The sequence below is a fragment of the Rhinopithecus roxellana genome, chromosome 5 (genome assembly GCF_007565055.1).
Source record: "Rhinopithecus roxellana isolate Shanxi Qingling chromosome 5, ASM756505v1, whole genome shotgun sequence".
NCBI classification, from domain to species: Eukaryota; Metazoa; Chordata; class Mammalia; order Primates; family Cercopithecidae; genus Rhinopithecus; species Rhinopithecus roxellana.
In genome coordinates this window covers 124,564,466-124,591,520 of record NC_044553.1, presented here as the reverse complement: position 1 = coordinate 124,591,520, position 27,055 = coordinate 124,564,466, and the positions used below count along the sequence as shown (strand labels likewise).

The window sequence follows — 27,055 nt, the reverse complement described above, 5'->3', positions numbered from 1 at the left end:
AATGGAAACCCCCGCCACTGCACTCCAGCCTGGGTGACAGAATGAGACCCTGTCTCCAAAAAACACAGAACCAGTATGTTTGGCACAAAATGCTCTTATGTCACCTGGTGGGGGGGGATATAGGAATAAAAGTGACTCTTCCCTGCCTATGTAGAGCATTTGGGCATCTGACAAAGAGCCTTCCCTTGACAGAACAGATGCCCCGCCTTTCTGGTGGCCAGGGGACAGGCTGCCTCTCCTTTCCCACCCACCACCAGCTAAGTGCCTGTCTTCCAGGATGGTAACCAGGCTCAGCTGCAGGAGGCCAGGTGGCAGTGGCCTTGGGCTATGTCACCAGTCTCTAGCCTGACCACAAAGGGAGGGGCCCTGAGGGAGGTGCGGCTGCGGACCGGTTCCACCGTGGGAGTTAGAAAACGTGTTGGTTCCCCACACACCATGGCATTGACTCTCTTGTTTTAAGGAAACACACTCCAGATCATAAGCGCTGCCGTCTGAGTCAGTGAATTGCACGTGCACGTATTCATCACGTGGCGCTTTTCCCTCTGAGTCAGTGAATTGCACGTGCAAGTATTCATCACGTGGCGCTTTTCCCTCCACGTGTCCTGTCTTTGGAGACATGGTGGAGCGCCTGTCGGTTGTGGCAGGAACACGTGTGCTGACTTGGCCATGTCTGCTTAGATTTGCAGCCTCATGAGAGGGGGCATTGCCGAGCGAGGGGGCGTCCGCGTTGGCCACCGCATCATCGAGATCAACGGGCAGAGCGTGGTGGCCACAGCCCACGAGAAGATAGTCCAAGCTCTGTCCAACTCGGTCGGAGAGGTAAGGAGGGACTTCGGGTATGCCTCTGCGTGCTGGTTCCCGTGTGCTCCCGCCTGCCCTCCATGAGCCTCACCCGCTCCAGAGGACACAGGGCGTCTGAAGGCCAGCCAGGCTGTGTCTCCCACCGGGGCTGCTGTGACAAGGGTGAATGGAGTGGCAGGTGATGCGGGGCCATCCCGGTCTGGCTCTAACTGAGCAGCCAGGAGGGCACAGGCTGCTGGGGGTGCTGCTTGGACACTACTTTTGGGACTGGACCTGTACGTCCCATTCAGAAGCTCTGCAGGGCACGCGGCTCTGGCCACCCTGGCAGGCTTGCCTCTCTGCCCCTGTTGGCCGTCCCCTCCCACAGCCAGGCTGCTCGCCCTGTCCCGCTTCACTGGCTGAACCCCCCCAGTCCAGTTCTTTCTGGCATCGCTTCCACGGCAGTGCGAGGATGGTGTGGGGGAGGCGCCGGTCTTCCTCCAGAGCTCACAAGGCGGCAGGATCATTGGGAGGGGGGATGGTGCTGGGGGGGGTGGCCAGCGCGCTGCGGGGCTGTGTGTGTGTGTGTAGTGTGAGTGGGTGTGGGTGTGTGCATGTGGATGTGTGAGCATGAGCGTGTGTGGAATGTGATGTATGTGGGTGTGAATTTAAGTGTGGGCAGGTGTGGGAAATGAGTGTGTGCGTGCACATGTGGGTGTATAGGGGTGCATGAGTGAGTGGGTGTGTGTGGCTGTGTGAATGTACCTGAGAATGTGAGTGTGGAGGAGTGTCTGTGTGGGGGGGTGAGTGTATGTGTGTGGATGTACATGTGTGTGTGAGACAGCATGGGGTGTGTAGGAGTGCAAGTGTGGGTGTGTGCAGGGGTGTGTGGCTGTGGGTCTGTGAGTGGATGTGGGGCATAGGGGTGTGGAGTGTGAGTGGGTGTGAGTAGGGGTGTGTAGAAGGGGTGTTCAGCACAAAGGGGCTCCAGGCTCTCTGGGAAGCGCGGTGGTCATGTGAGCAGGGAGACTTTGAGCTGAGGAGCCTGGCCTGCAGAGGGGCCTGCTGGGGACCGGGCAGGGAGTTTGGGTCGGGGTCTGGGGACAGCAGTGGCAGGCTGGGCGGTCTATGGCGCTTCCTCCTGGTGGCCCTGTGGGGCTGAGTACGTGGAAACCATCCTTGCAGCTTGTGGGGTGGGTGGGCAGAGGGTCCTCCAGTTCCTGTTCCTCAGATGAGGTCTCCCAGAGCCACGTCGGGACACTTGTATTTTGTGCACTGCAGGGTCTGCTGGGAGCTGGGAGGCCTGTTTTCCCTGTACTGGTGAGGGCAGGGGGCTGGCTCAGGAGGAGGAGGGGCCAGGCGGACACCAGCCTCCCTTTGATGGCTTCAAAGAAAGGAAAAGCCAGTGTTCCCAAGTAGATGCTTTGAAGCGGCCGCCCCCACAGCCCTCAGCCCCACACCCGTGAGGGAATCCACCCGTGGAGGAGTGGGCGGGAGCATGGAGAAGAGGCAGGAGGCGGCCGGGGTGTTGGAATCCTTTCAGCCCTGCCGAGGTTATGGTGCCTGTTTCCAGCAGCCCTGAGCCTGCGTGGGACATGAGTCACTGATAAACAAGGCTTGCAGTTGTGAGGGGCCTCGGTGTGGGTTTCCGGTTGAGGAATGCCAGGGAGTGACTGATGGAGGAAGCCCGTGCCAGGGCCAGGAGCAGCAGAAACCTGCACTGGCCACACAGATCCCGGCAGGGAAGGCAGGGTAACACCTCAGAAGCAGAGCTGCACGATGTGCCTTTCTGGGCTGCTCAGCCCAGGACCCGAGACCTGCTTGCCTGAGGAGGGGCAGTTGCAGGGCAGCTGCACCCGGTGGGGAGGCCAGCAGCACCTGTGGCAGCCAACCCTGGCAGTGCAAGGGCCCCCATCCCGAGGCCGCAGCCCAGCACAGTCCCGGGCAGGACAGGGGACAGCGTCATGCTCAGGGGAGGAGAAGTGGGCAGCAGAGCTCCCCTTCTGTTATTGAAGCAGACGTTTAGAGTCTGCTCCTTCCCAGTGTCCCCACAGAAGGATTATGAGGCGTGCCACCCACACGGTTGGTCTCCCTGGAGCGGTCTGAGGCTTTGCTTGTGTACCTAGCCCCTTTGAAGCCAGGGCTCAACGCCAGGCCCCAAAGGGTCATTTGCTGACTGATCTCCAAAGGCTGGGGACCTGAGGTGCCCTGGGCCCCAGCGAGCCTGTTCCCAGCCCCCAGCACACTTGCCTGGCCAGTGTTAGTTCTATAAGAAGGGGTGTGTGTCTTCCCCCATTGGTCTCCTCCTCACTGAAGCAGAGTGCGCCCATTGCAGTTTCTGCTGAGGCCTGGGCACCCCCAATCAGCCTCAGTGGATGGGTAAACTGCTGTCACCGCTAGAAGTCCAATTTCTTACCCTCTGGGTGTCAGCAGGACTGGACGCAAAACTAGCACTCCACTGTGTAGACGCCTCTGGAGCCAGGGGTGGGGGCGCGGAATCTCGGTCTGCTGCATCTGGAAGGCGTCCTAAGTGCCCCCAGGCCTGGGCAGGCCGGCCCTCCTCTTCACTCTAGGAGATGGGCATTTGAAGCAGAACTCAGGGGTGGGGGGTCGTCTCTTGTCGTTTGCTTTCACCTGATTGTGGGAGGGGCAGTGGGAGGGCAGCGGCTCAGCCTCCTGTGTCTGTTGGCAGATCCACATGAAGACCATGCCCGCTGCCATGTTCAGGCTCCTCACGGGCCAGGAGACCCCGCTGTACATCTAGGCCCCTCCAGCCTGGCCACACAGCCTGGACACCGGGCAGGGCCATCCGGGCCCGGAGGAGCTGGGAGCCGGGCCGCAGATTTGACCCCGACGCCACAGCCCAGCCACGGACACTGGCTCCGCAAAGGGCGTGCCCTCACCGCCCACTTGGTTTGTTTTCATTTTGCCAAAAAGGGGTATGTCTTTATCAAAGGAGAGTCACAGAACAAATGTTTGTAAAGCGTTCGAGTATTTTGCCATGTTCTGGACTGTCTTCTCCCTGCACCAGCCAGGGTGTGTCTCGGTAGCTGTGCGTGGTGTGACCAGCCAGGGTGTCTCGGTAGCTGTGCGTGGTGTGGAGTGTGTGTCTTTCCTCTCTGAAGCTGTGTAGAGTGAACTGGCGCCTCCAAGGGAGGCGGCTCCCAGGGCAGGGCAGCCATCACCCCTGCCTCCCGCCCCCTTGGCCGGGATGTCTGGGGTCCTGTGGGGCCCCCGCAGTGGTCCCAAACAGCTGCCTCTGCCACTGACTGCAGGGACACAGGCCGCCCAGCTCCCAGGACATGACTTGTAATGCAAGTTTGGGGACATGTGATTGATTGTAAATAAAGGATGATGGCCACAACACGAAAACTCCCTATTTATTTAGATACTATTACTGTTTGGACTTTTATTTTGGCAGGCTGTTTTTCAGACTCGAGGGTTTTCCAGTGTGACCCATGACCACACCTGCCTCTCCTGTAGTCTCTTCTGGGCACCCTCCCACCCGGCTGCATCCCCGGGCAGGGCTCCCACAGAGACGAGGAGGGCGCAGGCATCCGCCCCCTCTTTAAAGTCGATGTACACACACTCATCCACGCACATGCTCCTTCGAGGAAACAAAACCTATGCTAGAAAACGCGACCTCGGCCACACCTAAGGCAGCCAGCTGTGAGTGCAGACCCCTCGGCCAGCGTGGCACGGCAGCCCTGAGCAGTAGTGGTGTGTGTGTAGATCAAGTCAGATCTAGTCCAGCTCAGTTCATTAGCGATCCATGTAATCTGACGTCATCTTGTCCCAAAGTCTCTTTTTTTGGCCCAGGCCTTGAAGAATACACTGTGACTTAAGAAGCCTTACCACGCAGTAACTAAAGCTTTAGGATGATTGTATTCGAGGAGTGCCGTGTGTTGCATGCAGCTGCCCGTAGGAAGACTTTGCGCATATCACTAATAAACCTGAAGTCGTGATGAAAAGCCGTGTGTGTGACTGCTCTGTTACCTGAGCGGCGGGTGCCACCTGTCCTCTCATTCACAGCTTGGATGCGGCTCTGCAGGTTCGCTATGCGGTGGCGGCCGTGGCTGCTCTGTGCCCCTCCTGGATCCTGAACCTTGGAAGCTATCACTAATGAGGTCGGAGGGTGGGCGCTCTGGGCAGCAGGTGTCAGCTGCGCAATGCCCTGCTGCAACTGGAGGTGCCAGCAATGCCAGATCACGGGGTCAGCGCCAGGTTCTTGACCCACTTGCCCCAGCGGGGAGACACGTCCGCAGAGCACTGACTAATGGAATCGGGGAGCCTTGGGCTGCTTCGGATTTCAGCATGAACGACCCCTGGGAAAGGTGCGCATGCATGTGCGTGTGTAACAGCCGGACCGCCCATCCCAGCACCCTCTCTGCACCTGTGGGTCCTTTGCAGCCTGTCTAGAGTGACAATTCTGGCAGCTGTGCCAGCACTTACCTTTCTTCATGGCCACCGTTCTGGCATCACCTGGTGTGGGAAAGCCAGGTAGCAAGCATGGGCTTTGGTCAGAGGCGGGGCCTGGGGTCCAGCTGGGTTAGGCTGTGGGCCTTGGATGGGCAGGAGCCCTCCTCTCTGGCCTGCCCACAGCAGAGTGAGCGCCATGCCGTGGGCACCGACCACAGCAGAGTGAGCTCCATGCCGTGGGCACCGACCACAGCAGAGTGAGCTCCATGCTGTGGGCACTGACCACCTTCAGGGCCCAGGATTCTTGGGGAACTGCAGAGTAAGAAGACTTACTGTCACCTGGCTGCCCAGAGGATGTGGGCAAAGGGCTTGCTTCAGCGTGACCTTGGCCATCAGGGGCATGTAAGAGATAGCCTTTCAAGGTGCACTCCAGCTTCATGCCTCCCTCTTCCCCGAAAGTATACATGGTAGAGGCAAAGAAAGCTGTTCCATAGGAAACTGTCATAGAGAGCTGTGTACACGCTGAAATGTATATGCACTCGCTCTGAATATGCTGAAGAATGAAAAGCAAATACAATTCTTGACGTGGCCAACAAACGAGAATGCTGGGGATGGCCACATCCTTGGGGAATGAAAAGAAATGTCTCCTGAGTCAAAGCTGGAGGGAATGGGATTCCCCTCAGGAGGCCAAGCGGAACATTCCTGCTGTGCCCCGGATGAGGCCAGGAAGCAGGTCCCAGGGAGGAGAGCCCTGGCTAGCTGAGGACATGCGGGCAGGACTCCCACCAAATCGTACACATCTTTTAAAATCCTGCATTTAAGGAAAACGTTGAGCCACGGCCTGCATTCCTCCCAGCAGCCCTTGGAGGCCACATCCATGAGGGGCTGCCATGGCCAGTGTGGGCGGGCCTGTGTCTCAGCCCTGGCCCTCCGCACTCTGTCCCGGAGTTGATCGTCTCCGGAAGGCTCCTGGAAGCACAGCTGAGTGGCATGGGTATCTCAGGCTCCCCGGCTGGCTGCTGCAAGACCCACTCAGGACCCTGCCCCTAGCCAGTGGTGCACACAGGCTCAGCCTGCCTCTGTCCCCGTTAGACCTCAGAGACACAGAGAGCAGAAATACTTTTTATTAAAACACGGATCATTATTAAAACACCTTGAGGTACATTAAATAAATACAACCGTTCCAGTTGTACAAACAAGTCTCTGGTGGCTTGGAAACAATTTCCCATAAATTCTGCCTTAGCAGCCTCTGCGAGTCAGCATGGGTGGGGAGAAGCATCCGTGTGTAGCGAGCTTTCTGTGGCCTGGTGTGTTATAAGCATTTAATGTGGATCCTCATCTCCAGCTAAGGTTGAGACCTGAAGTTCTTGCGAATGATGCTCCCCCTTCTCCGACCTTGCTTGCCATAGAGTTGGGGCCCAGGTTCTCCCCGCTCAGCATCCTCGTGGCCCCCAGGCTGGGGTCAATGGTGGTGTCACAGCAGATGCCAATCCCCCCCTTTGGGTCTCAGGGCAGGGGATGCCCAGGGCCCAGCTGAGCTGGAGGAGCATGTCACCCCCCCAAAGCAGCCACAGTTGGCCGATTTCAGATCCCAGACAGGGAGCATGATGAGAGAGGGGGAAGGACGCACACGGAGGGGGAAGCAGCCAGCTTTCTCCTTGGCTGTGAGCCAACGTGCAGCCTGGGGCTCGGGCTCTTGCTGCTGGTACCCAGATGCCATGGAGCCAGGGTCAAAGGCACCACAGCTTCTGGGTCAGGTTGCCAGCACATTCCCTAGTCTACCAGCACCTCTCTCTTCTGGGGACCCTCCCAGGAAGCCCAGAGGCTAGACTCACCTCCTAGAGTCCATGAGTGGCCTTGAGCAGCTGGGCTTAGCGGGGCACCCCACCCTGTCCCTGACTGCCTCATTTTGAGGGGGAGAAGGTTCCAGCCCAGCAGCATCAAGTTGGGTACAGTTTCTGTATCCACACAACAGCTGCCACCAGTGCAAACCCAGAGCTGGGTGAGGGTGGGGTGCAGGTGGGGGCCCACAGGGAGGCAGTGCTGGGGCAGCATCCCCATTGGCCACTGGGACTGGGCCCTGCTGCAGAGAAGGGAAGGACGCCGAGCAGCAGGCTGGGTGGTCCAGTGGGCCTCCACCCCAGCTGCATGAGGAAAACAGCCCAGAGGCCGAGTCCACTGGGTGGTTGGTGGTCTTGGCCTCGCTGGAATTGCAGCCGTGTCTGAGGACTGCAGCTCTAGCCCACCCAAGGGCTCGGCCCAGGGACAATGCTGTGTGAACCCCCAAGCCCTAGTGTGGACCCCCCAAGCAGGTGAAACCCCTGCAGCGTGGCCCCAGCACACCTCAGACAGTGGAGACTCAGCGGCCAGGGCGTCAGGCGTGGCTGAAGCTCTGCTCCAGGGCGGCCATTCTGAAAATCCACCAATTAATTTCACCTGCAAAGAGACTTGCCTTGAGGGAATTCACAAGCCCCCCACTTGAGAAAAACTATAGATTTCCTGTTTTATAGTCTGAATAAAGTGCTCATAAATTCATCTCTAGTACATCTTACCTGGAAAAGTGCAGGTTGTCGTCTGTTTTCAGCTCTCTAAAGCAATCGAAGCCTTTTCAACCCACTGCAGCTGGGGCAGTCCTACACCTCAGCCCCCAGGGCGGGGGTAATGGGCTGGAGGAAGGCTCTGGGCACCCAGGCTGGAACCCCACGCCCTTCCCGGCTTTCAGTCACACAGAAGCTCCCCAGCACGCTGGCCACAGTGGTGGTGGGGAATTGGGGGAACTCAAGGACGAGCCCCACGGAGCCGAGAGAAGAGCAGCATGAGCCCCCTGCCCTGGCACCCAGGAGTGGAAGGCACCCTCTGGTCCCCCTGTGCCCCCATGCCAGGCTCATGGGCTCTCCGGGAAGAACTCAGCCTCTAGGCTGCTTTGTTCACTGCAGGGCCCACCGACGCAGCTCAGAGGCTGTTGCTGCTAGTGGCCCTGAACAGGCATTTCCATCACTGCAGAAAGTTCTCGTGGATGGCGCTGTTCCAGGGCCATTGTTGGGAGCAGCTGCCACTGATGCCACCAGAAAACAAGGGGATAGGGGCCAAGAAAGTCCAAGGTCCCCAAGCTGCCCCCAAGCTGGGCATGCCTGCTTCTGCACAAGCAGCATGGCGGGTGTCTCTTCCGTTTCGCGTGGGTTTGTAGGTGGTTGATGATCCTCCTGCGCAGGTGTGTCTGTCTGCTGCCGCCTGCCCAGGGGAAGGTCAGCTCTGGGTCACAGGGATCTGCTTTATCAGAAGGGGCCACTTTCCAGAGAAACCGGCCTCTCTCCCTCAGAACTGGACCCACCGAGCTCAATCAGGTGAGCTCAGACACAAGGGAGACCCCCCCCAAAGGAGCTGGGAATCGGCACTTACTGTTATGGACCAAACAACTGAATCAGGTCTGCACCAGGGACAGGACGGGAGTCTGGAGAAGGGGCCCGGGAGGAGGTGGGGGAGGCACCCCATGGAGGGAGGCCGAGCTCGAGGCCCAGGAGATGGTGGGTTCCTCCAACCCTCTGCAACACTGGCCTGTCCCCTGGGGTGGCCAGGCTACGGCAGAGGCCCCCACTGTACGTTTGTTTGCACAGTAGCCCTGTGGACAGAAAGTTGGGCGCAGGCTGCCATCTGTGCTAACGCTACCTATTTCCTTTCATAGGAAATAGGCCAGAGCGTGATGAACGTTTAATGATAGAGCCATCGAGCCACATGAGAAAATGTCTCATGACTCGATGTCACCCTCTGTCCCCTGAACACTAAGTTAAATGAAGGATAGGGAACTCCTGCTTTGGATGGCCCTGATTTTGGAGATACTTCGAGTCTTTAGGTAACCTAAGTGTCGCCTGTTGCTGCATTCACGTTTGTGCAGCGCTGCTCAATTCAAGGCGCTGCACGCCAGATAAAACCAGAGTTCACTGTGGACATGAGAGTCATCTTTCCGAGTTACTGGGCTAGGCAGGAAACGCGATCCACAGGGCGACAACTGCTCGGCAGGAAACGCGATCCACAGGGCGACGACCACTCGGCAGGAAACGCGATCCACAGGGCGACGACTGCTCGGCAGGAAACGCGATCCACAGGGCGACGACCACTCAGCTCCCCTTGAGAGAGGGAGTGACCATTCCCTGCCCACGCCGCCCCCAGATCATCCTGGGTGTCCCCCCCCGTGTCCTCAGCCAAGCTGGGCCTGAGGCCTCTGTCAGGCATGATGGCTTCTGGCAAGACTATCTGTGGCGCCAGGCCCGTTGGTGTCCACGGTCAGACTCGTGGCTCCTTTATACCTGGTCCAGAACGCCAGCGCCGAAGACGGCCTCCTCCTCGGGGCGCTCCTCGTTGGTGACGGCCAAGCGCATGGCACCCACCATGTGCTGTGCCTCGGCGGGGAGGGCACAGTGTGAGTGTTCCAAAAACTTAGCCACCAAAACCCTGGTGTCCGCATAGGCCTTGCTGTCCACTAAAGAGCGTGGCCGCTGTTTGGAGGCTGCCAGGAAGGGCTCTGGTGTTGGCCGTCGGTCAACTTTCCAGGTATCTGGGTCCCCCGCTGGTGAAAGCTGGGCCCGACAGGCAGCCGTGGCAGAGCGAGACATGGAAGCTAAAAATCAAGGGAAAAAATGCAATGTGAAACTCACTGAAAGCAAAGTAAATTCAAGGCAGCCGTTGAAGAAGTTAACTCAAAAGCAAAAGACAGTCTGCCCTCGGGAGGAGACTCCTCCTGGGGTTTCCGTGTTCCCAGGGCTGGCGCTCTGGGCACTCCCTGCCATCCGCATCGCATCTCTGCTCCCCTTCTCAACCCCAAGCTGAGCTAGTGTCAACCTCCAGGGGCTGCAGCCTCCAGGAACGAAGGCCTAGGGGGAAGGGCCACTGCAGCAGGCAGGAACCTGCCTTCTGCCCCTGCTAGAATCCCAAGGGCACGGGGGCTGGTCCTTCCCAGTCTTCTCGGCTCCACGACCTTTGCCCCTTTGGGTCTGATCTCTTGCTGGGGCTGAACCGTGGCATCTAGAGACAGGGTCTGCCTTAAGACCAGAGTTGGGGGTGGCAGAGGGAACATGAGACCCCCCCTGCCATCATGCCAGGTGCAGGCAGCCACCGCCCAGTGCCCTGCTCCACTGCCTGCCAGGCCAGAGGCTGGGGACCTGGCTCCAGCTCCCCACAGGGCTGACAGCCTCTCTGCATGACCCACAGGCTGGACACTGGGCTGAGGGTCCCTGTGAGAAGGCCAGCTCTGGCAATCAGCGGCGAGGGACGCCAACAAGGTCCAGCGAAGGCCTGGCTTGCCCAGCCTGAGCTTCACGCCACACAAAGTTGGCACATTCTGGGTGGTCTGTTCTGGGGTCTTGTTTGGTGGCAACTGGCAAGCCTGGCAATTAAACATGAGAAATGAAGAAACTCCCAGGTGGGGCCCATCTGCCCAGATGAAATCTCATCAAGTGGGCTGAGCAGCCACATGCATGTTAAATTAGTGCTGCCCTTGAAATAAGCGCACAGAGAGAGAAAGCAAGAGAAAGGCCCTCAAAGCCAGAGAGTGGGCAGCCCCCATTCCCGGGGATGGGGTGAGGAGCTGCATTTGGAAACTATGTAGCCAAGGACACATCCACACCTGCCCCACCTCCCAGCAGGTGCAGTCACAGCGCTTTAGAAAAGAAGCATCTCACCGCTCCCCGGCACAGCCTCAGACAGTCCCGCTTCCAGGTCCTGGCTACACGACGGCTTGTGTGAAGAGGCATCGCCTTAACCAGAAGGAGAATTCAGTGAACACATGAAAGGGAAAAAGGAATTCCTGAGAAAGCTATCACAACTCACCTGTGACTAAGACATGTATTTTATATGGTGAGCAAGCAGGAGAAACCTGCTGAGCTGACGCCCACCCAGCGGCAGATCAGACAGGAACCGCCCTGCAGCTGGCCAGGTCTGCTGTGGGTCAGGTGGTGTCCTGGGTCCCACCCCGACACAGTGCAATGGGCTGGTGGCTCAAAGAAAGCCCAGCCCCCTTCACGGGAATACCCACCTGCACCCGAAGGGCTCCAGGCACCCTGGAAGGCAACTGCCTGTGGTGTGCAGATCAGCCTAACCAAGAGGGGACAGCGGCGTCAGGCAGGTGTGTGGGTGCCGAGGTGTGAATTTCACTGAGGGGGACAGGCCAAACAAAGTCATCAGGGAGCCACAGACTGGACCCAGGAGCCCCTCCAAGTACAGGGCATCCTCCTTCAAACCTCAGTGAGTGAATGTGAGCGTGGTGGAGAGAGGCTCTGGAGCTCTGAATAAACCAGCAGAGGGGGGTGTTTCAGAAGGTTCGACGGGACTGTCTCCCTGTGAGCCGGCAATGGGATGCAGGAAAGAGAATGCAGAGATGACCGCAGCCAGGGAGTCCACATGGGCCAAACCTGGTATCTGCACCAGGAAGGCACCTCCAGGCAACTGGCTACTGCGGGTCCCGGTTGCTTTCAGGGACTCGGTTCGTCCTGGCACAGCCGGGCTCCAGTAGGGGTCAGCTGGGCAAGACCATCGAGGGGAGACTGAGCTAGACCCACTGCGCCCTCTTCGGGGTCCCTGCACTTCCCTACCGCAATGGCATGGAGGTCAAAGGTCCACCAGTCTTTATTGGCAGAAACTGAGCCTCCTCTCAAAAGACAGCAATGAGGACTGGGTGTGAATTCTCCAGCCCCGGGGGTGCCCAAGACTCAGGGGGAGTTAGTGTGAAATGCAAATTCCTGGGCTGCTGGCCACAGGGACCCGGTGCCAGGTCCTAGACTCCAGGGCACTGCCCGTGGACACAGTCGCCTGGGGCGATTTTCGGAAGCTCTGGGCTGTGTGGAGAGTGCTGCCAAGGTGCCTGGGAAGTGCTTCTGAAAAAGCACCCGTGTCTGCCTGGGGTGGCTCCAGCCGATGACACCCCATACCCAGAGCTATCGTCGGGGGTCATCTGTCCTGTGCAAGACTCTAGGCCTTTTCTGGGCCCTGGAGCACATGTGCAGCACTCACAGCGAATGTCCTGGACTGGCCCCCTGGGCCACTTGAATCCTTCCTCCCCTGCCAGAGTGGCAGCCTGGTAGGGTACAGAGGAGCCCTGGCTCAGGGGTCAAGACCACATTCCCAGTGTGGCCCCAGACAGGATTCGCAGGGCCAGGCCTCCACTCTCAGGGATCACTGAGACCTGCAGCATCCAGGGAAAGCTGGCCACTCTGGGGACATGGGTGAGTCTGGCCACCCTACCTGCCGTGCCAGATGTGCACGAGGTGGGGTCACTGGTAGAGCGGGATACATGCCCAGGACCTGGCTGCACCTGTGAGCCCATGCCAGGATCCTCTGGAGACACGCAGCCAGGGTGAAGGGCAGATTCAGAGGGTGCTGAGGCGCTCACAGGGCCATCGGGGGATGGGCTGGAACCTGGCGTAGCAGTGCCCTCAGACACCAGGAGGCTTGTGCTGTCAGCTGGTACTGCAAGAGAAGGGACATGGCATTGGGGCAGGTGACCGCAGGGGACGCTGGCCTGGGACAAGGCCTGCGCCTCAAACTGCAGACCTAGATGAACTCTGAAACCCTGGGGTGCGGAAACACTGAGTAGGATGGACAAATGCTGCTCTATGCTGTTGAAAGTTGGGGGCACCAGATGAGCTCCCGGAAAGCATTCCAGGAATGGCACGGGTCCCTCAGAGGCCCCTCCCGGCGCTGGAGTGGAGTTGCCTGCATGGGGGACACTTCAGAGATCACAGAAGGCCTGAACTCCTCCAGGCGTAGGGGCTTCGGGTCTGCTCCTGCCATCCCTTTGTTTTTCCCTGCGTCTGAGAGCTTGCCCGTGGGTGACAGGCTTTTCAGGCACCTCCCACTATTCATCCTCACTGCCCATCTGTTACCCCCACCCCACGGCTGCAGAAATGGGCTTAGACAGGGAAGGGTTGAGGGTCACACAGCCACCAAGATGGTCCTCTACTCAGGAGAGTCCTGAGCCCTGTACCCCAGCAGGAGCCTGGGTGCTGGAGCCTGGGTCAGCTGTAGAGTTCACCGCCCAGGTCGCGGGCGGGCGGAAGATCCAGCCCTGCTGAAGTCTGGGCGAGGAGCACCCTGTCTATTTCCACCTGCCCTGAGACAGGAAGCAGGAAAGGGCTCCGTCCGGCAGCACAGGCCTCCCTCAGCCCAAACCCCGGAATGCTTACAGGTACGGCCGCCCTGTGACAGTGACTGAGATACACTGTACCTGGGGTTGCCCTGGGAAAGGCACTGAACGCCTTCTCGAACAGCCTCTGATGGCTTGCAGCAACCAAAGGAAGGACAAGCTTGCTTCCAAATCCCACAACTGCAAAGATGCTGTGCTCTACAACCCCAGGTGGCCTCCCAGACAGGCAGCCCCTTCCTGTTTCTCTTGGATGTCGATGAGTGTTCAGCAGACGACAGAGTGCCCTGGGACCATCATCCTGGCCCTCTGTGGGATCGCATGAGTTAGCTAACTTTGTTCTCCAAAGAAGGCAGCCCACGTGACCCCTCGCAGGGGCCCCAAGACAGTGGCTCTCTAGCTGGCCTGGCCTCCGTGCCCTCGTTCCCTCTGCTGTAAAGGACGCTTCTGCTTTCCTGCAGCCTTAGACCACCTCCCCAGCCCCGGCTTTGCACGTGACTCCCACCCTCTGTGTTTGGGGATTTGACTGTTGAACACATGTCCTTCAATGTCCTCAAGGACATGACTTCCAGCCTGCGCCCTCCTGCCAGCCGCCCAGCCCAGACACCTTCTTCAGAGGGAGGTGCCGTGTGGACATTCGCCCGGTAGGTACAACTTTGGCTCTGGAAAGGGGACCCTAGAAGGAGTCGTGCTCGTCTTCAAATCCATACCCGTCAAGTGAGAAAGTGGGACAAAGAGGGGCAAGTTCTTCCCGGAGAGTGCGGAGGTCTCCCAGGTATGCTGACTGTAGTGGATGGAGGCACGGGAAGAAATGTGGGGAACATACAGGATATTTAATGGGAAAGGCTGCTGCAAACTCCAGCCCCTTAAAGAGTAAGAAATGGAGGGAGGAGGAAGAAGAGAAGAGAATAGGACAAGGACACAAAGAGACATCCTTGAAAACAGGAACATCCCACTTCAGGAGCCGAAAGACATACGATTACCTGGAGTGCTGAAGCCAGCACTGGTGTTTGGGTCCCCGGAGCTGGACTCAGCCACCTGTTGATCTATACTTGTAACCTACAGTAAGAGACTGGAAAGCGTCAAGGCGGGTCGTCCATGGGAACGCAGCACAGCAGCCTCCAGTAGTGCAGGTGCTTCATCTTGTCTCCTGGTGGGAAGTGCTAAGAGACGTTCACCCACAGCTCCACTCCTCTCCTCTACATTTAGGAGGTGGGGTGTGAGGGTTCAAGTTGCCCTTGCCAAAGCCAAAGCCTAGTTTTCTTTTTTCTTTTCTTTGAGGCAGAGTCTTGCTCTGTGGCCCAGGCTGGAGTGCAATGGCACGATCTCGGCTCACTGCAACCTCCACCACCCGGGTTCAAGTGATTCTCCTGCTTCAGCCTCCTGAGTAGCTGGGATTACAGGTGCCCACCGCTGTGCCTGGCTAGTTTTTGTATTTTTAGTAGAGATGGGGTTTTGCCATCTTGGCCAGGCTGGTATCAAACTCCTGACCTCAGGTGATCTGCCTGCTTCGCCCTCCCAAAGTGCTAGCATTACAAGGCGTGAGCCACTGCGCCTGGCTGAAAGCCTCTTTTTCTGAACGTTTGCAATGAGAGCGCCTGACAGGGCCACAGAGCCACCTGAGCCTATGAGTTGCATGGTCATCGAGCTTCTGTGGCTTTCAATTTCTTTTTCTTTATTGATATATTTTAGAGACAGGGGCTCACTCCATGGCCCAGCTTGAAGTGCAGTGGTGCAATCATAGCTCACTGCAGCCTCGAACTCCTGGGCTTAACGATTCTCTGGCCTCAGCCTTCTGAGTGGCTGGGATTATAGGCATGAGCTACCACGCCCTGCTTTTTTCAGCTTTCTTCTTGGATATACTGATTCTGCCTGGAGAGGCCTTGGAATAAGGGGAAGGCTACACTCCCTCTGCTCTCTGCCCCATCTTTGTTCTGCCCATTCTGTGTGGGCCATGCTTTCCACCTCGGGGGGCATTAGGGCCTCCTGGATGCGATGTTTGGACGCGATACACACTATACACACGTCACGTGGGCACCCCCATGCACCCCATGCTACCTCAGAAAACAATTTGTGAATCCTTGTGTTATTTCAGAATTGCTTTGGGGATACACTTGCAAATACTGAGCTCCAGAGGAGACTGGGAAGGTGAGGGGGCTCCTGTGGCTTGGTCTGATTCCAGCTCAGGTAATGACATTTCTGCCTCCCTCATCTCCCGCCACTTCAATCAGATAGCTGGTCTCCTTCATCTCTGCTCTTCAACCAGGCTGACACCAGGGCAGGGGTTGGGGCTGCAGCCTTCCCACCCGCACAAAGGGTGTGAGCTGCCCCCGCAGCGTGGCGCTTGAGAGGGGGTTCCGAGACAGAGAAGATGGAGAGCTGCCCAAGTGAGTCCTTTGATCTCACTAAGATGCTTTGGTGTAATGCGGTCCATGCTATTTTTCTTCCTTAGCCCTCTCATTCTGCTGGCAGGGAACCGGTGAGGGGGAGTTCACCCCACCGTCAGCACCCACCTGCTTTTTCACTGAAGTCATTATGTGCCAATAACCAGTTTTGGAAAGCTCTGTCCAGAACCTTCCATGAGTCACAAGAAGCGAACAATGCCCTAATGGTTTGTTTCATCCTGTGTCTCTCCTCCCGTATCTAACCCTCTCTCGGACTTGCTTTTCTTTTGGATCATAGATGGGTGGTAACTTAGAACTCCGCTGTCTAAAAGAGAATCTTCTGGTAATAAAGAAATATAAATAAAACAAAAGAAAGAAAATCTACTGTGGGACAAGGTCAGGAGGAAACTGGATTCGCTTCATGTCGTGCAGAAGCGTCACTCACTTCCCTCTGGCTCCCGGTCAAATTTGGTTTCCAGAGGAGGCAGCTCCTGGGAGCTATCTATCACCTCTCGCAAGCAGAGTGTCAAGAGTTTAATTTAAATGTGGCTCTTCCCTGATGTCAGAAGCCACCTTGCCACGCTAAGCCATGGGGAACATGGTCTACGCCATGGGGAAAGGTTCCTTTCATACAGCATTTTCGATGAACTATAACTGCAGTAGAAAAGGGTGGGGAAGACATATATTTGTGGCATAGAATTTAAGTTGAAATTTGATTTCAGCGAGGAAGCTCATAAACACAGCTCCTTGTAGGAGAGCGGGGAGAGGGCTGTTGACAGGAGATCTGCGGGAATCCCTCCACCTGGATCTTTCTGGTCTGCAGATGTGCTATTCTGAACAGTCATGGTAAATGAAAAATCAATTGGCATTTCCACAAATAATTCAAATTTTACGAAGCTTGGTGGCTGAGATACTTGCATGGAAATTCTGCCCCATCCTGCGGTTTGTCTCCCACTCCTGGGTGAGGCCAACCATTTAGAACCAGATTTATGAAGAGCTGTTCTTTTGTGGCGATTCCAGCAATCATGGAAAACATGAGTTAAAATTTTAGGCTGGTGGCTCAAGGCAGATTTTGAAGACACTTTGCTAACAGATTTTATGCAGATCATAAGTTTTAGGACCTGGTGCTGGTCCTGGACTCTGCTGGTCCCGGACTCTGCTGGTCCCGGACTCTGCTGGTCCCTCTCCCTTCTCATGACTCCTTGTCTCGTGCTCAGGTTTCCTTCCACCCGGCATGCTGCCACCAAATTAAACTCCTAAAGCACCACTGGGTCACACCCAAGACGCCACTCCTCAAAGGCACTTCTACAGTTTGACATCCAAGGTCATAAAATATCTGCCCAAATGATTTCAGCCCTGGGGTGCTGAAGCTCCCACATTCAGGCTCCAGGCCATCCCGTCATGAGCCTTAGCTGGTGCTCTGACCTTCATCTGCACCACCTCCGCCTCCTTCACACACTGCAGCCCCTCACATCACCTGCCCCTTCACACCCCCCCACATCACCTCCCCCTTCACACACCCCATCCCCCACATCACTTCCCCCTCCTTCATACCCCCCAAATCACCTTCCCCTTCTTCACACACCCCACCCCCCCAAATCACCTCCCCCCTCCTTCACACACCCCACCCCTCCAATCACCTCCCCCTCCTTCACACACCCCACCCCTCCAAATCACCTCTCCCTCCTTCACACACCCCAGCACCCGACAAGCTCCCACATCACCTCCCCCTTCACACACTCCTCCCCATCACCTCCCCCTTCACACACTCCTCCCCATCACCTCCCCCTTCACACACTCCACCCCTCCATCACCTCCGCCTTCACACTCCAGCCCCCCAGATCACCTCCCCCTTCACACACTCCACCCCCATCACCTCCCCCGTCACACACTCCACCCCCCATCACCCTCCCCTTCACACACTCAACCCCCCACATCACCTTCCCCTTCACACACTCTAGCCCCACTCACCTCCCCCTTCACACACTCCACCCCATCACCTCCCCCTTCACACTCCAGCCCCCCAGATCACCTCCCCCTTCACACACTGCCACCCCCATCACCTCCCCCTTCACACACTCCACCCCCCATCACCTCCCCCTTCACACACTCGCACCCCCGTCACCTCCCCCTTCACACACTCCACCCCCAGATCACCTCCCCCTTCACACACTCCACCCCCATCACCTCCCCCTTCACACACTCCACCCCCAGATCACCTCCCCCTTCACACACTCCACCCCCATCACCTCCCCCTTCACACACTCCACCCCCATCACCTCCCCCTTCACACACTCCACCCCCCCATCACCTCCCCTTCACACACTCCACCCCCATCACCTCCCCCTTCACACAATCCAGCACCCCACATCACCTCCCCCTTCACACACTCCACCCCCATCACCTCCCCCTTCACACACTCCACCCCCATCACCTCCCCCTTCACACACTCCACCCCCATCACCTCCCCCTTCACACACTCCAGCCCCCACCCCACATCACCTCCCCCTTCACACACTCCACCCATCACCTCCCCCTTCACACACCCCACCCCCCACATCACCTCCCCCTTCACACACTCCACCCCCATCACCCCCCCTCCCCTTCACACACTCCAGCACCCCACATCACCTCCCCCTTCACACACTCCACCCCCATCACCTCCCCCTTCACACACTCCACCCCCCCATCACCTCCCCCTTCACACACTCCACCCCCATCTCCTCCCCCTTCACACACTCCAGCACCCCACATCACCTCCCCCTTCACACACTCCACCCCCATCACCTCCCCCTTCACACACTCCACCCCCCACATCACCTCCCCCTTCACACACTCCCCGCCCCCCAGATCACCTCCCCCTTCACACACTCCAGCCCCCCAGATCACCTCCCCCTTCACACACTCCACCCCCATCACCTCCCCTTCACACACCCCACCCCCAACATCACCTCCCCTTCACACACTCCAGCCCCCCAGATCACCTCCCCCTTCACACACTCCAGCCCCCCAGATCACCTCCCCCTTCACACACTCCACCCCCATCACCTCCCCGCCTTCACACTCCCCCCCCAGATCACCCCCCCTTCACACACTCCACCCCCATCACCTCCCCCTTCACACACTCCACCCCCATCACCTCCCCCTTCACACACTCAACCCCCCCCACATCACCTTCCCCTTCACACACTCTACCCCCCACCCCCATCACCTCCCCTTCACACACTCCACCCCCATCACCTCCCCCTTCACACTCCAGCCCCCCAGATCACCTCCCCCTTCACACACTCCACCCCCATCACCTCCCCCTTCACACACTCCACCCCCATCACCTCCCCCTTCACACACTCCACCCCCCCGTCACCTCCCCCTTCACACACTCCACCCCCGATCACCTCCCCCTTCACACACTCCACCCCCATCACCTCCCCCTTCCCTTCACACACTCCACCCCCAGATCACCTCCCCCTTCACACACTCCACCCCCATCACCTCCCCCTTCACACACTCCACCCCCATCACCTCCCCCTTCACACACTCCACCCCCCACATCACCTCCCCTTCACACACTCCACCCCCATCACCTCCCCCTTCACACAATCCAGCACCCACATCACCTCCCCCTTCACACACTCCAGCCCCCCACATCAACTCCCCCTTCACACACTCCTACCCCCATCCACCTGCCCCCTTCACGCACTCCCACACCCCACAGCACCGCCCCCGGCACACACTCCAGCCCCCCAGAGCACCGCCCCCCGGCACACACGCCACCCCAGCCCAGCTCCCGGCACATCACGCCACCCCCCACATGAACCTTCCCCTCCAAACACTCCACCCAGCACTCACCCCTTAACACACCCTCACCCACCCCCCACTTCATCCTCCCCCTTCACACACTCCAGCCCCCAAGATCACCTCCCCCTTCACACACTCCCCACCCCCATCAATCCCCCTCACACACTCCTGCACCCACCACATCACTCCCACTTCACAACTCCACCCCAATTCACCCCCCCCTTGCACCCTCACACACTCCACCCCAAATCACCTCCCCCTTCACACACTTCACCCCCCACATCACCTCCCCTTCACAACACGCCAGCCCCCCAGATCCCCTCCCCCCTTCACCACACTCCAGCCCCCCACATCACCCGTCCCCTTCACACACCTCCACCCCCATCACCTCCCCCTTCACCACCCCACCCCCAACATCACCTTCCCCTTCACACACTCCAGCCCCCCAGATCACCTCCCCCTTCACACACTCCACCCCCCAGATCACCTCCCCCTTCACACACTCCAGCCCCCCAGATCACCTCCCCCTTCACACACTCCAGCCCCCCAGATCACCTCCCCCTTCACACACTCCACCCCCATCACCTCCCCCTTCACACACTCCCACACCCCACATCACCTCCCCCTTCACACACTCCACCCCCATCACCTCCCCTTCACACACTCCACCCCCCCATCACCTCCCCCTTCACACACTCCACCCCCCATCACCTCCCCCTTCACACACTCCACCCCCATCACCTCCCCCTTCACACACTCCAGCCCCCCAGATCACCTCCCCCTTCACACACTCCACCCCCATCACCCCCCTTTCACACACCCCACCCCCCACATCACCTCCCCCTTCACACACTCCAGCCCCCCAGATCACCTCCCCCTTCACACACTCCAGCACCCCACATCACCTACCCTTTCACACACCCCACCCCCAATCACCTCCCCCTTCTTCACACACCCCAGCACCCCGACAAGCCCCCCCACATCACCTCCCCCCAACAACACGCACCCCAGCCTACCCAGGATCACCAGGCCCGATTCTTCTGCAGAAGACTCAAAGAAGTCTGTCTCTGTCCAGTCTCCACATGAGAGTGCCGTGACAAGGGGATTCTGTCCTATATCCCCTGGAGGACCACTGTCATCAGTGGTCCCTGACACATACACTTGCCACCCAGACAAGATCAAACTGGCAATTTCTCAATCACTTTCGTGCTATCAAAAGAAACTCACTCCCTGAACACTGGCTGAAGCGTACAGCCTCGAACCACAGGAAAGAGAATGGCATCTAACCTAATCCTACTCTAATCCGGCCTGTGACCTAAGCCGGAAAGGAAGAGTGCACGGCCCATCACCCAGGCAAGTGCTTATGGAGCCCACCTTGTGGCGGCTGCCCTCTTGGGTCAAACCTCTTCCCCAGCACACCCCCCGCCCCGCCCCAAAATGGGCTCTTCCCCCACAGAGCCCGCCTTCTGCAGCCTCCTCTCTTTATCCAAACGAGTGCTGAGGGCACTTTCTACGCCATTTGTCCTAACAAGGAGAAGCAACTGACCCTGCCTCGCCCGGGGTGGAGGGTCGTGCTGTGAAGGGGCGCTCCTTGCTGACTAGCCAGGGGGGCCTTGCTGCCTGGGGAGGGGGCAGCTGGTGGCGCAGCTGGCGGCATGGCCTTCCCTCTGTGGATGGTAATGGGCTTCTTTGATTTCCAGACTCCCAGACATGGCCGTGAACTGAAAAGTGCTCCCAGGCCACGGGGTCAGAGAGAGTGGGCCCAAGGGCTCTAGCGGCTCCTTCATCACCAGATGCTGCCCTGGTGCCAGGGGGCGCCCAGGGACAGGCCCTGCAGGTGGTCGTGCTGTGCCCCTGCCAGCATGGGGAGCTGGGGGTCTCTGAGCCAACACAAGCTAATTCAAGATCAGCCTCTGACCTTTCAGCTCTTCTCACCGCAGTTCTGAGAAAGAAATCTCAACTGAAAGAATTCCCCAGAGTTTTGGAGAAGGTCGCATTGGTTTCAGAACCAGCCCCATCCCTTCCAATGTATTCTGTTCTTCAGAGAAAACAGTGAAATTGTGACACAACAGGAACCCATTCTTTCCGGGTGCCACTGTGGGGTCAGGCACTGAATGGCACACCCAGGTCCAGAAGCTACTTCCAGCAGGCAGGGCCCTTGGGAAGCCAGGGCCTGGGCTCCATGGACAGGGGTTCCTGTCATCAGGAGGCAGAGGGGTCCAAGGGGCAGAAGGGAGAACAGGGAAGCAGGCTCAGAGTCAGTCCCAGTGCGGAGCTGGAATTGTGATGGCAGCAGGCAGGGTCGCTGAGCAGAGGCGGTGGAGGGGACAGAGCTGCCCCCTCGCCACAAGGCAGCCATGGGGGAACCACACACCTCTGCCACCTTCAGGGGTTTCCGGATCCACCCGCCACCCTGCCCGGTGCCCCTGCTGGCTACAGCGTGGAGCTGCCCATTGCACCCTCAGTCAGCCTCCCCTCTGCCTTCCCAGGGGCAGCTCGGAGGGCCCACAGAGGGCCCTGTCCTGGGCCTGCCATCCCCACCATCTAGGTCCTTCCATATCTGCCTGGTGACCTCCTCAAAGGTCCCAGATCCACACTCCCCTCTACCTACCATCCCACCTTCTCTCCTCCTTACCGAACATCCTGCAAGAGTGATCTACTCCTGCTCTCAACGTGGGAGCAGCAGCAGGGCTGAGGCTTTGATAGGCACCAAATTCTTAGCCCCAACCCTCCACTTCAATACCCCAATTACTGACTCAGGAGCCCTGGGGGTGGGCCCAGCCATTAGGATTTGATTATCAAGTTCCCCAGGGGGTGACCCACTGGTGTCTGAAAACCACAGCCACACCTGCGCTCCCCTGTGCATGTGCCATCCACTCCTTTACCTGATGTGGTCCAGCCCTGCCCTCCATCCCATCAAAGCTGCTCTGCCAAGGTCACCAGCAGCCCCTCCACAGTGAGCCACGTGGCCCTGGGGGTTAGCTTCTGGACAGCACCGGGCCCATTGCTTCCTTCCGGAACTGCTGGTTTTGGCAAATCCAGGCTCCTGGGAGCCTGCCTAGTGCCCTGTAGCCTGTCGTGTGTGGGGGTGGCATTGCCACCTGCAATGGTGTTGTTCTGGGGGGCTCCCTCTCTCCCATTTTCCAGGCTCCAGTGACAGCAGCAGCTAACTCTGATCACTCTGAACTACAGCTCCAGTCATCTGGTGGACACTCACTCAGAATTCAACCCACCACACCCAGATGGATCACCACCCACGCACACTCATCTGACACTCTTTATGGACGACCTTCTGTTTGGGGGATACGCTGTGCCTGTCCTTCCTTCTGAGACTTTGCACAGGCTGTTCCCTCTCTCAGGAGCCCTTCCAGCCCCACTCCCTGCACCTCACCTGCCTGATGCCCACCCAGCCTGACCTCCCAGAAATTGGGCCTGATGTCATGGCAGGTGCCCCACAGTGCACTGGGCTCCCCTCGCAGTGCTGACGAAACTCTTATCACAGCCAACTGTCTCCACTGATAACACTGATTTGAATTATTTTTATCATAAACAGAAAGCTAAACAACATTGGGAAGGCAGAGGTCCCAGCTCAGCTTTATAAAAACATCTAAGAACATCTCCATGACTGCACGTGCAGGAATGGGATTTCAAGGCCATGCCCACGTCCTCACTAAAGGATCCCTCCCCAAAGGCAGCCCCACACATCTGCTTCTAGTATCCACAGTAAAAACGGGGTCCTGGTCAGGGCTCAGGGGTCACTGGCTGCAGCCTGCCTAGCTGCTTTAGGCATCTCAGGGTGGCTGCTCGGGGACTGTCTGCTTGTGTGAGGGTGCACTGGGGGTTCACGGCCAGCCGGAAGCTGAGCTGACCCACCACAAGCCACCCTGAAGGAGGTCCCTGTGGTATATATGAGTGCCCAGGTGCGTAGTGCCTTACAGCGTCTGAATGTGCTGTCCATGTTTCCACAGGGCACAGGGCAGTCGTATCTCCTCCTGTCCTAAGCCCACCCTGCCTGCAATGGTGACCAGTCCTTGCAGGTGTGACGGTCAGCAGGGCTTGTGAGCTTATTCAGCCAACATGGAAACTGCTGCTCCACCCACAGGGGCTCCTCAGGGTCGGCGCTGCCTTGGTCACTGGTTGGGACCAAGGTCACAGGGACCAGCATTGCCACCTGGCTTGCGTGCACATGGGCTCTCGGGATCTCAAAGTGACAGGGAGAGCGTTGGGGGTGACATCAAAAGGTCTGAGCCCTGTGCTAGGGCGTCTTTACAGGAGTCAGCAAAGACGGCGGGCAGCCGGCCAGGCCTGATCTGATGCCCTGTACCAGTGCCTGGCCGGTGATCTGGGTAGAGATAACCATCCGGGGCTCCATGGCTGCTGAGAAGCCCAAAGCAGGTGCAGTTCTGGGCGGGCCTGGATGCCTCTGGTCATGCTGTCGTCTGCTCTCCTCCACTCGTTGCTTGGGCTCAGAATTGGCTTCAGCCCCTACCCCCGCCCCTTCCTGGTGAATCTCCAAGGCTCCCCTGCCCGTGCCCTCTGCTCCAACTCACTGCTGTGTTCCCCAGCCATGCCCCAGTCCCCGAGGCCTCCAGGACCTCCCTGACCACCTGTCAGGGGAGTTCTCTGCATTTCCTAAACTGGACTGTAGGCCTCTCTAGCAGGATTGGGGAAATGTTCACAGATGATATCCTAAAATATGCTTTCCAGTCGCTTGCTTTCTCTCCCTGTATTTCAGGGACGCCAGCGAGCTGTCGATTTGGTCTATTTACATAACCCCATATTCCTCGGAGGGTGGGTCCCTGGAGGGTCCCTTGCACTATGGGCCACGTGACTTTTCCAGATGTCCCCATCTCTCTGCCCTGGCTAGCAGCATTCCACACTGTCATGACAACAACGAGGATGAGGAGGAAAACAACACCCCAAAAGGGTGACTGACTTTTGCTGAACTCAGATCTTACTATGTTCCAAGTCCTGTTGGCTCCATTACAGACAACATCCCATTTCGTCCCATAACCTTGGTACTATTATGATCCCCATTTTACAGATGAGGAAACTGAGGCTCCACGAACACACTGCCTGTTGTGTCAGGCACCATGAAGCTGCGGGAGTGCCTGGCTTGCCCAGCTCAGAGAAGGCCGGAAGGACCTGGCGGCTGAGGCACTTCCCTGGCCCGAAACGTCTCAGCCTCAGGCAGGACCAGGGATCCAGGGCCACTTTCTCCCCTCCCCAGAGGGTGGTGATGGCAGTGTGGGATCAAGACAGGCTGGGGCACCCTGGGTACTTGGTCCACGGACCCAGCTCCACTCCTGGGGGCTCTCCCCTCGGGTCAGGAGCTATCCCAGGTCCTTCCGCCTGGATCCCAGACCACCCACCAGCACGAAGCTCAGATGCACCTGGGTTGTGACTGGTGGCTGCAGAAACGGAACTAGGGAGCCAAGGGGAAAAGCATCAACACTGGGTGCCCCAGGCCCAGGCTGGCGTCCCTGCAGGTGCCGCTCTCTGAGCCTGTGGCCTCATCTACAGCACAGGACTAATAAGACCAACATCCCACAGGTTTGCTGAAAGGCTTAGAGAGAGATGCATGCGTCCCGGGGCCTCAGCACAGGGTGCTCATGGGTGTCCACTCCACAGCCAGCTCGGACCTGGCGCGGTGTGAGGTGCCTTCCAAGGGCCGGCTGGGACAGCGTCCCTAGCATTCCATGGGAACTGGCCCTGTCTGGGGCCCTGGGCCTCACCTGGCTGGGAGGAGGCTGGCCCACCACCGCCTCATATGGAGGGGGGAGCTCAGCAGGATAGAGCAGGCCGGGGCTGTTGATGGCCTCGTCATACAAAGTGCTGAATGGAGACGGAGCAAAGTCCAGGTGGAGGCCCCTGAAAAAGACAGAAACATCACATCGTCATTGCCCGAAGAAGGAGGGCACAAGTGCTGACGGCTCTCAAAGCAGGGGCGGCCAGGGCTTCCCTCTCCTGATACTTCCCATCCTTGTGAAATGAAAGCTTCAGTCGCAGGGCGATTTACACTTTTGTTTTTTTTTCTGGAATGACATCAACATTTTCAATCAACTCTACTGATCTGTCCATTAAAATTCAAATCATCATACAGCCGATTACATCTTTCATTAAACTGTACATGTTACACGAATGACTGTAATGTGACCGCAGCTTTGCATGTCATGAGAACGTAAGGCAGCAACACCTGTCTGCCTCCGGTTTCTTTTGGGTTGCATTGCAGGAATGTTCTATGTCTAAGACCCTCTCCTTCCACTGCCCCTCCTCTGTTCTCACCACCATGCCTGCAGGACCACTGCAACTCCCACCTCCCAGACACTGCTGCCGATCTCAGTGGTTTCGAGATGTGGGCAGCCGCGGGAGACCAACCTCTGGGCCTCAGCGGAGGGTGTGCAGGTGTACTCTGGCGGGTAATAGGGTGGAGGCGGGAGTGGGGGGATGAACTCATCGAAATCCAGGGTCTGGTGGAGAACAGTGCCATGAGGAGTCACGCAGGCGGGGTTGGCCGGATGTGACCTCTGCGGAAGGAACTGGAAAACAGAGACAACCAGAGTTATCTGGGACATCTTGTGTGGCTTGTGTCTCATTAAGGTAATTATATGCGAGCTTTAATGATCAGTTTAGAATGCCTGTAATTTCAACTGTCAAGCCACAACTGCTAAGCACACACTTTAAAACGGAGGCTCCAGGAGGAACGCCTCGCATCAGTAATCTCAAAATGCTTTGTTGCCCATGCTGTTATACAGAATGCCTCTTTTTAAAGAAAAAATATGGTCTAGGAAATCTTTCATGCTGTCCCTACCGCTCCATCTTGCCCCTCTGATGACAGTACTCAAAGACTGCAGTCCAAAGGCTGCCTGACATTCGTGGTTTAAGATGACACTTCGGCTGGGTGTGGTGGCTCACACCTGTAATCCCAGCACTTTGTGAGGCTGAGGCAGGTAGAGCACCTGTGGTCAGGAGTTCGAGACCAGCTTGGTCAACATGGCAAAACCCTGTCTCTAGTGAAAATACAAAAAAATTAGCCGGGTGTGGTGGCGCATGCCTGTAATCCCAGCTACTTGGGAGGCTGAGCCAGGATAACTGCTTGAACCCGGGAGGGGGAGGTGGCAGTGAACCGAGACTGTGCCATTGCACTCCAGCCTGGGCAACAGAGTGAGACTCTGTCTCACAAAACAACAATGAAAAAACACAGCATTTCTGGAAGTGTGTTCATGAGAAAACACTAGACCCTCCCCTTGAGATGTCCCCACCCCACTCCCAGAATTCCTGTGGTGAATCTGTGGGAAATGCCACATGCTCCCTTCTTGGAGTCCTGCATTGAGTATTCATGTATTAAAGTCTCTGAGAAGGGCTGTGCTGAAATACTCATTTAGCTGTTTAATACTTTATCCCAGCATTTCTCAAATATTTCCTAATAGGCCCCATTGGACACAGAGTATCTATTAATATTTTGCAGTTCTCAGGATTTCACACAGTTTGTAAAGCACTGCTCTGAGGAAAGAGAGACAACTTCATGAGTTCCAGAACATTC

General features: G+C 57.7%; 2 protein-coding genes across 2 annotated transcripts in view; one reads left to right on the top strand and one right to left on the bottom strand.

The window, feature by feature from the left end:
• APBA2 (amyloid beta precursor protein binding family A member 2) overlaps positions 1-4,751 on the top strand; it is a 122,687-nt gene extending 117,936 nt beyond the window's left edge. The window contains exons 11-12 of the mRNA XM_030931682.1: positions 679-819; positions 3,473-4,751. Coding sequence (XP_030787542.1) covers positions 679-819; positions 3,473-3,544 — 213 coding nt within the window. The 3' untranslated portion in view covers positions 3,545-4,751. The remainder of the gene's footprint in view (positions 1-678; positions 820-3,472) is intronic.
• A 1,559-nt stretch (positions 4,752-6,310) lies between these two features.
• FAM189A1 (family with sequence similarity 189 member A1) overlaps positions 6,311-27,055 on the bottom strand; it is a 455,305-nt gene continuing 434,560 nt past the window's right edge. The window contains exons 6-11 of the mRNA XM_030931413.1: positions 25,891-26,051; positions 25,248-25,383; positions 14,314-14,389; positions 12,433-12,657; positions 10,875-10,949; positions 6,311-9,814 (exon numbers count right to left, since the gene is read on the bottom strand). Coding sequence (XP_030787273.1) covers positions 9,498-9,814; positions 10,875-10,949; positions 12,433-12,657; positions 14,314-14,389; positions 25,248-25,383; positions 25,891-26,051 — 990 coding nt within the window. The 3' untranslated portion in view covers positions 6,311-9,497. The remainder of the gene's footprint in view (positions 9,815-10,874; positions 10,950-12,432; positions 12,658-14,313; positions 14,390-25,247; positions 25,384-25,890; positions 26,052-27,055) is intronic.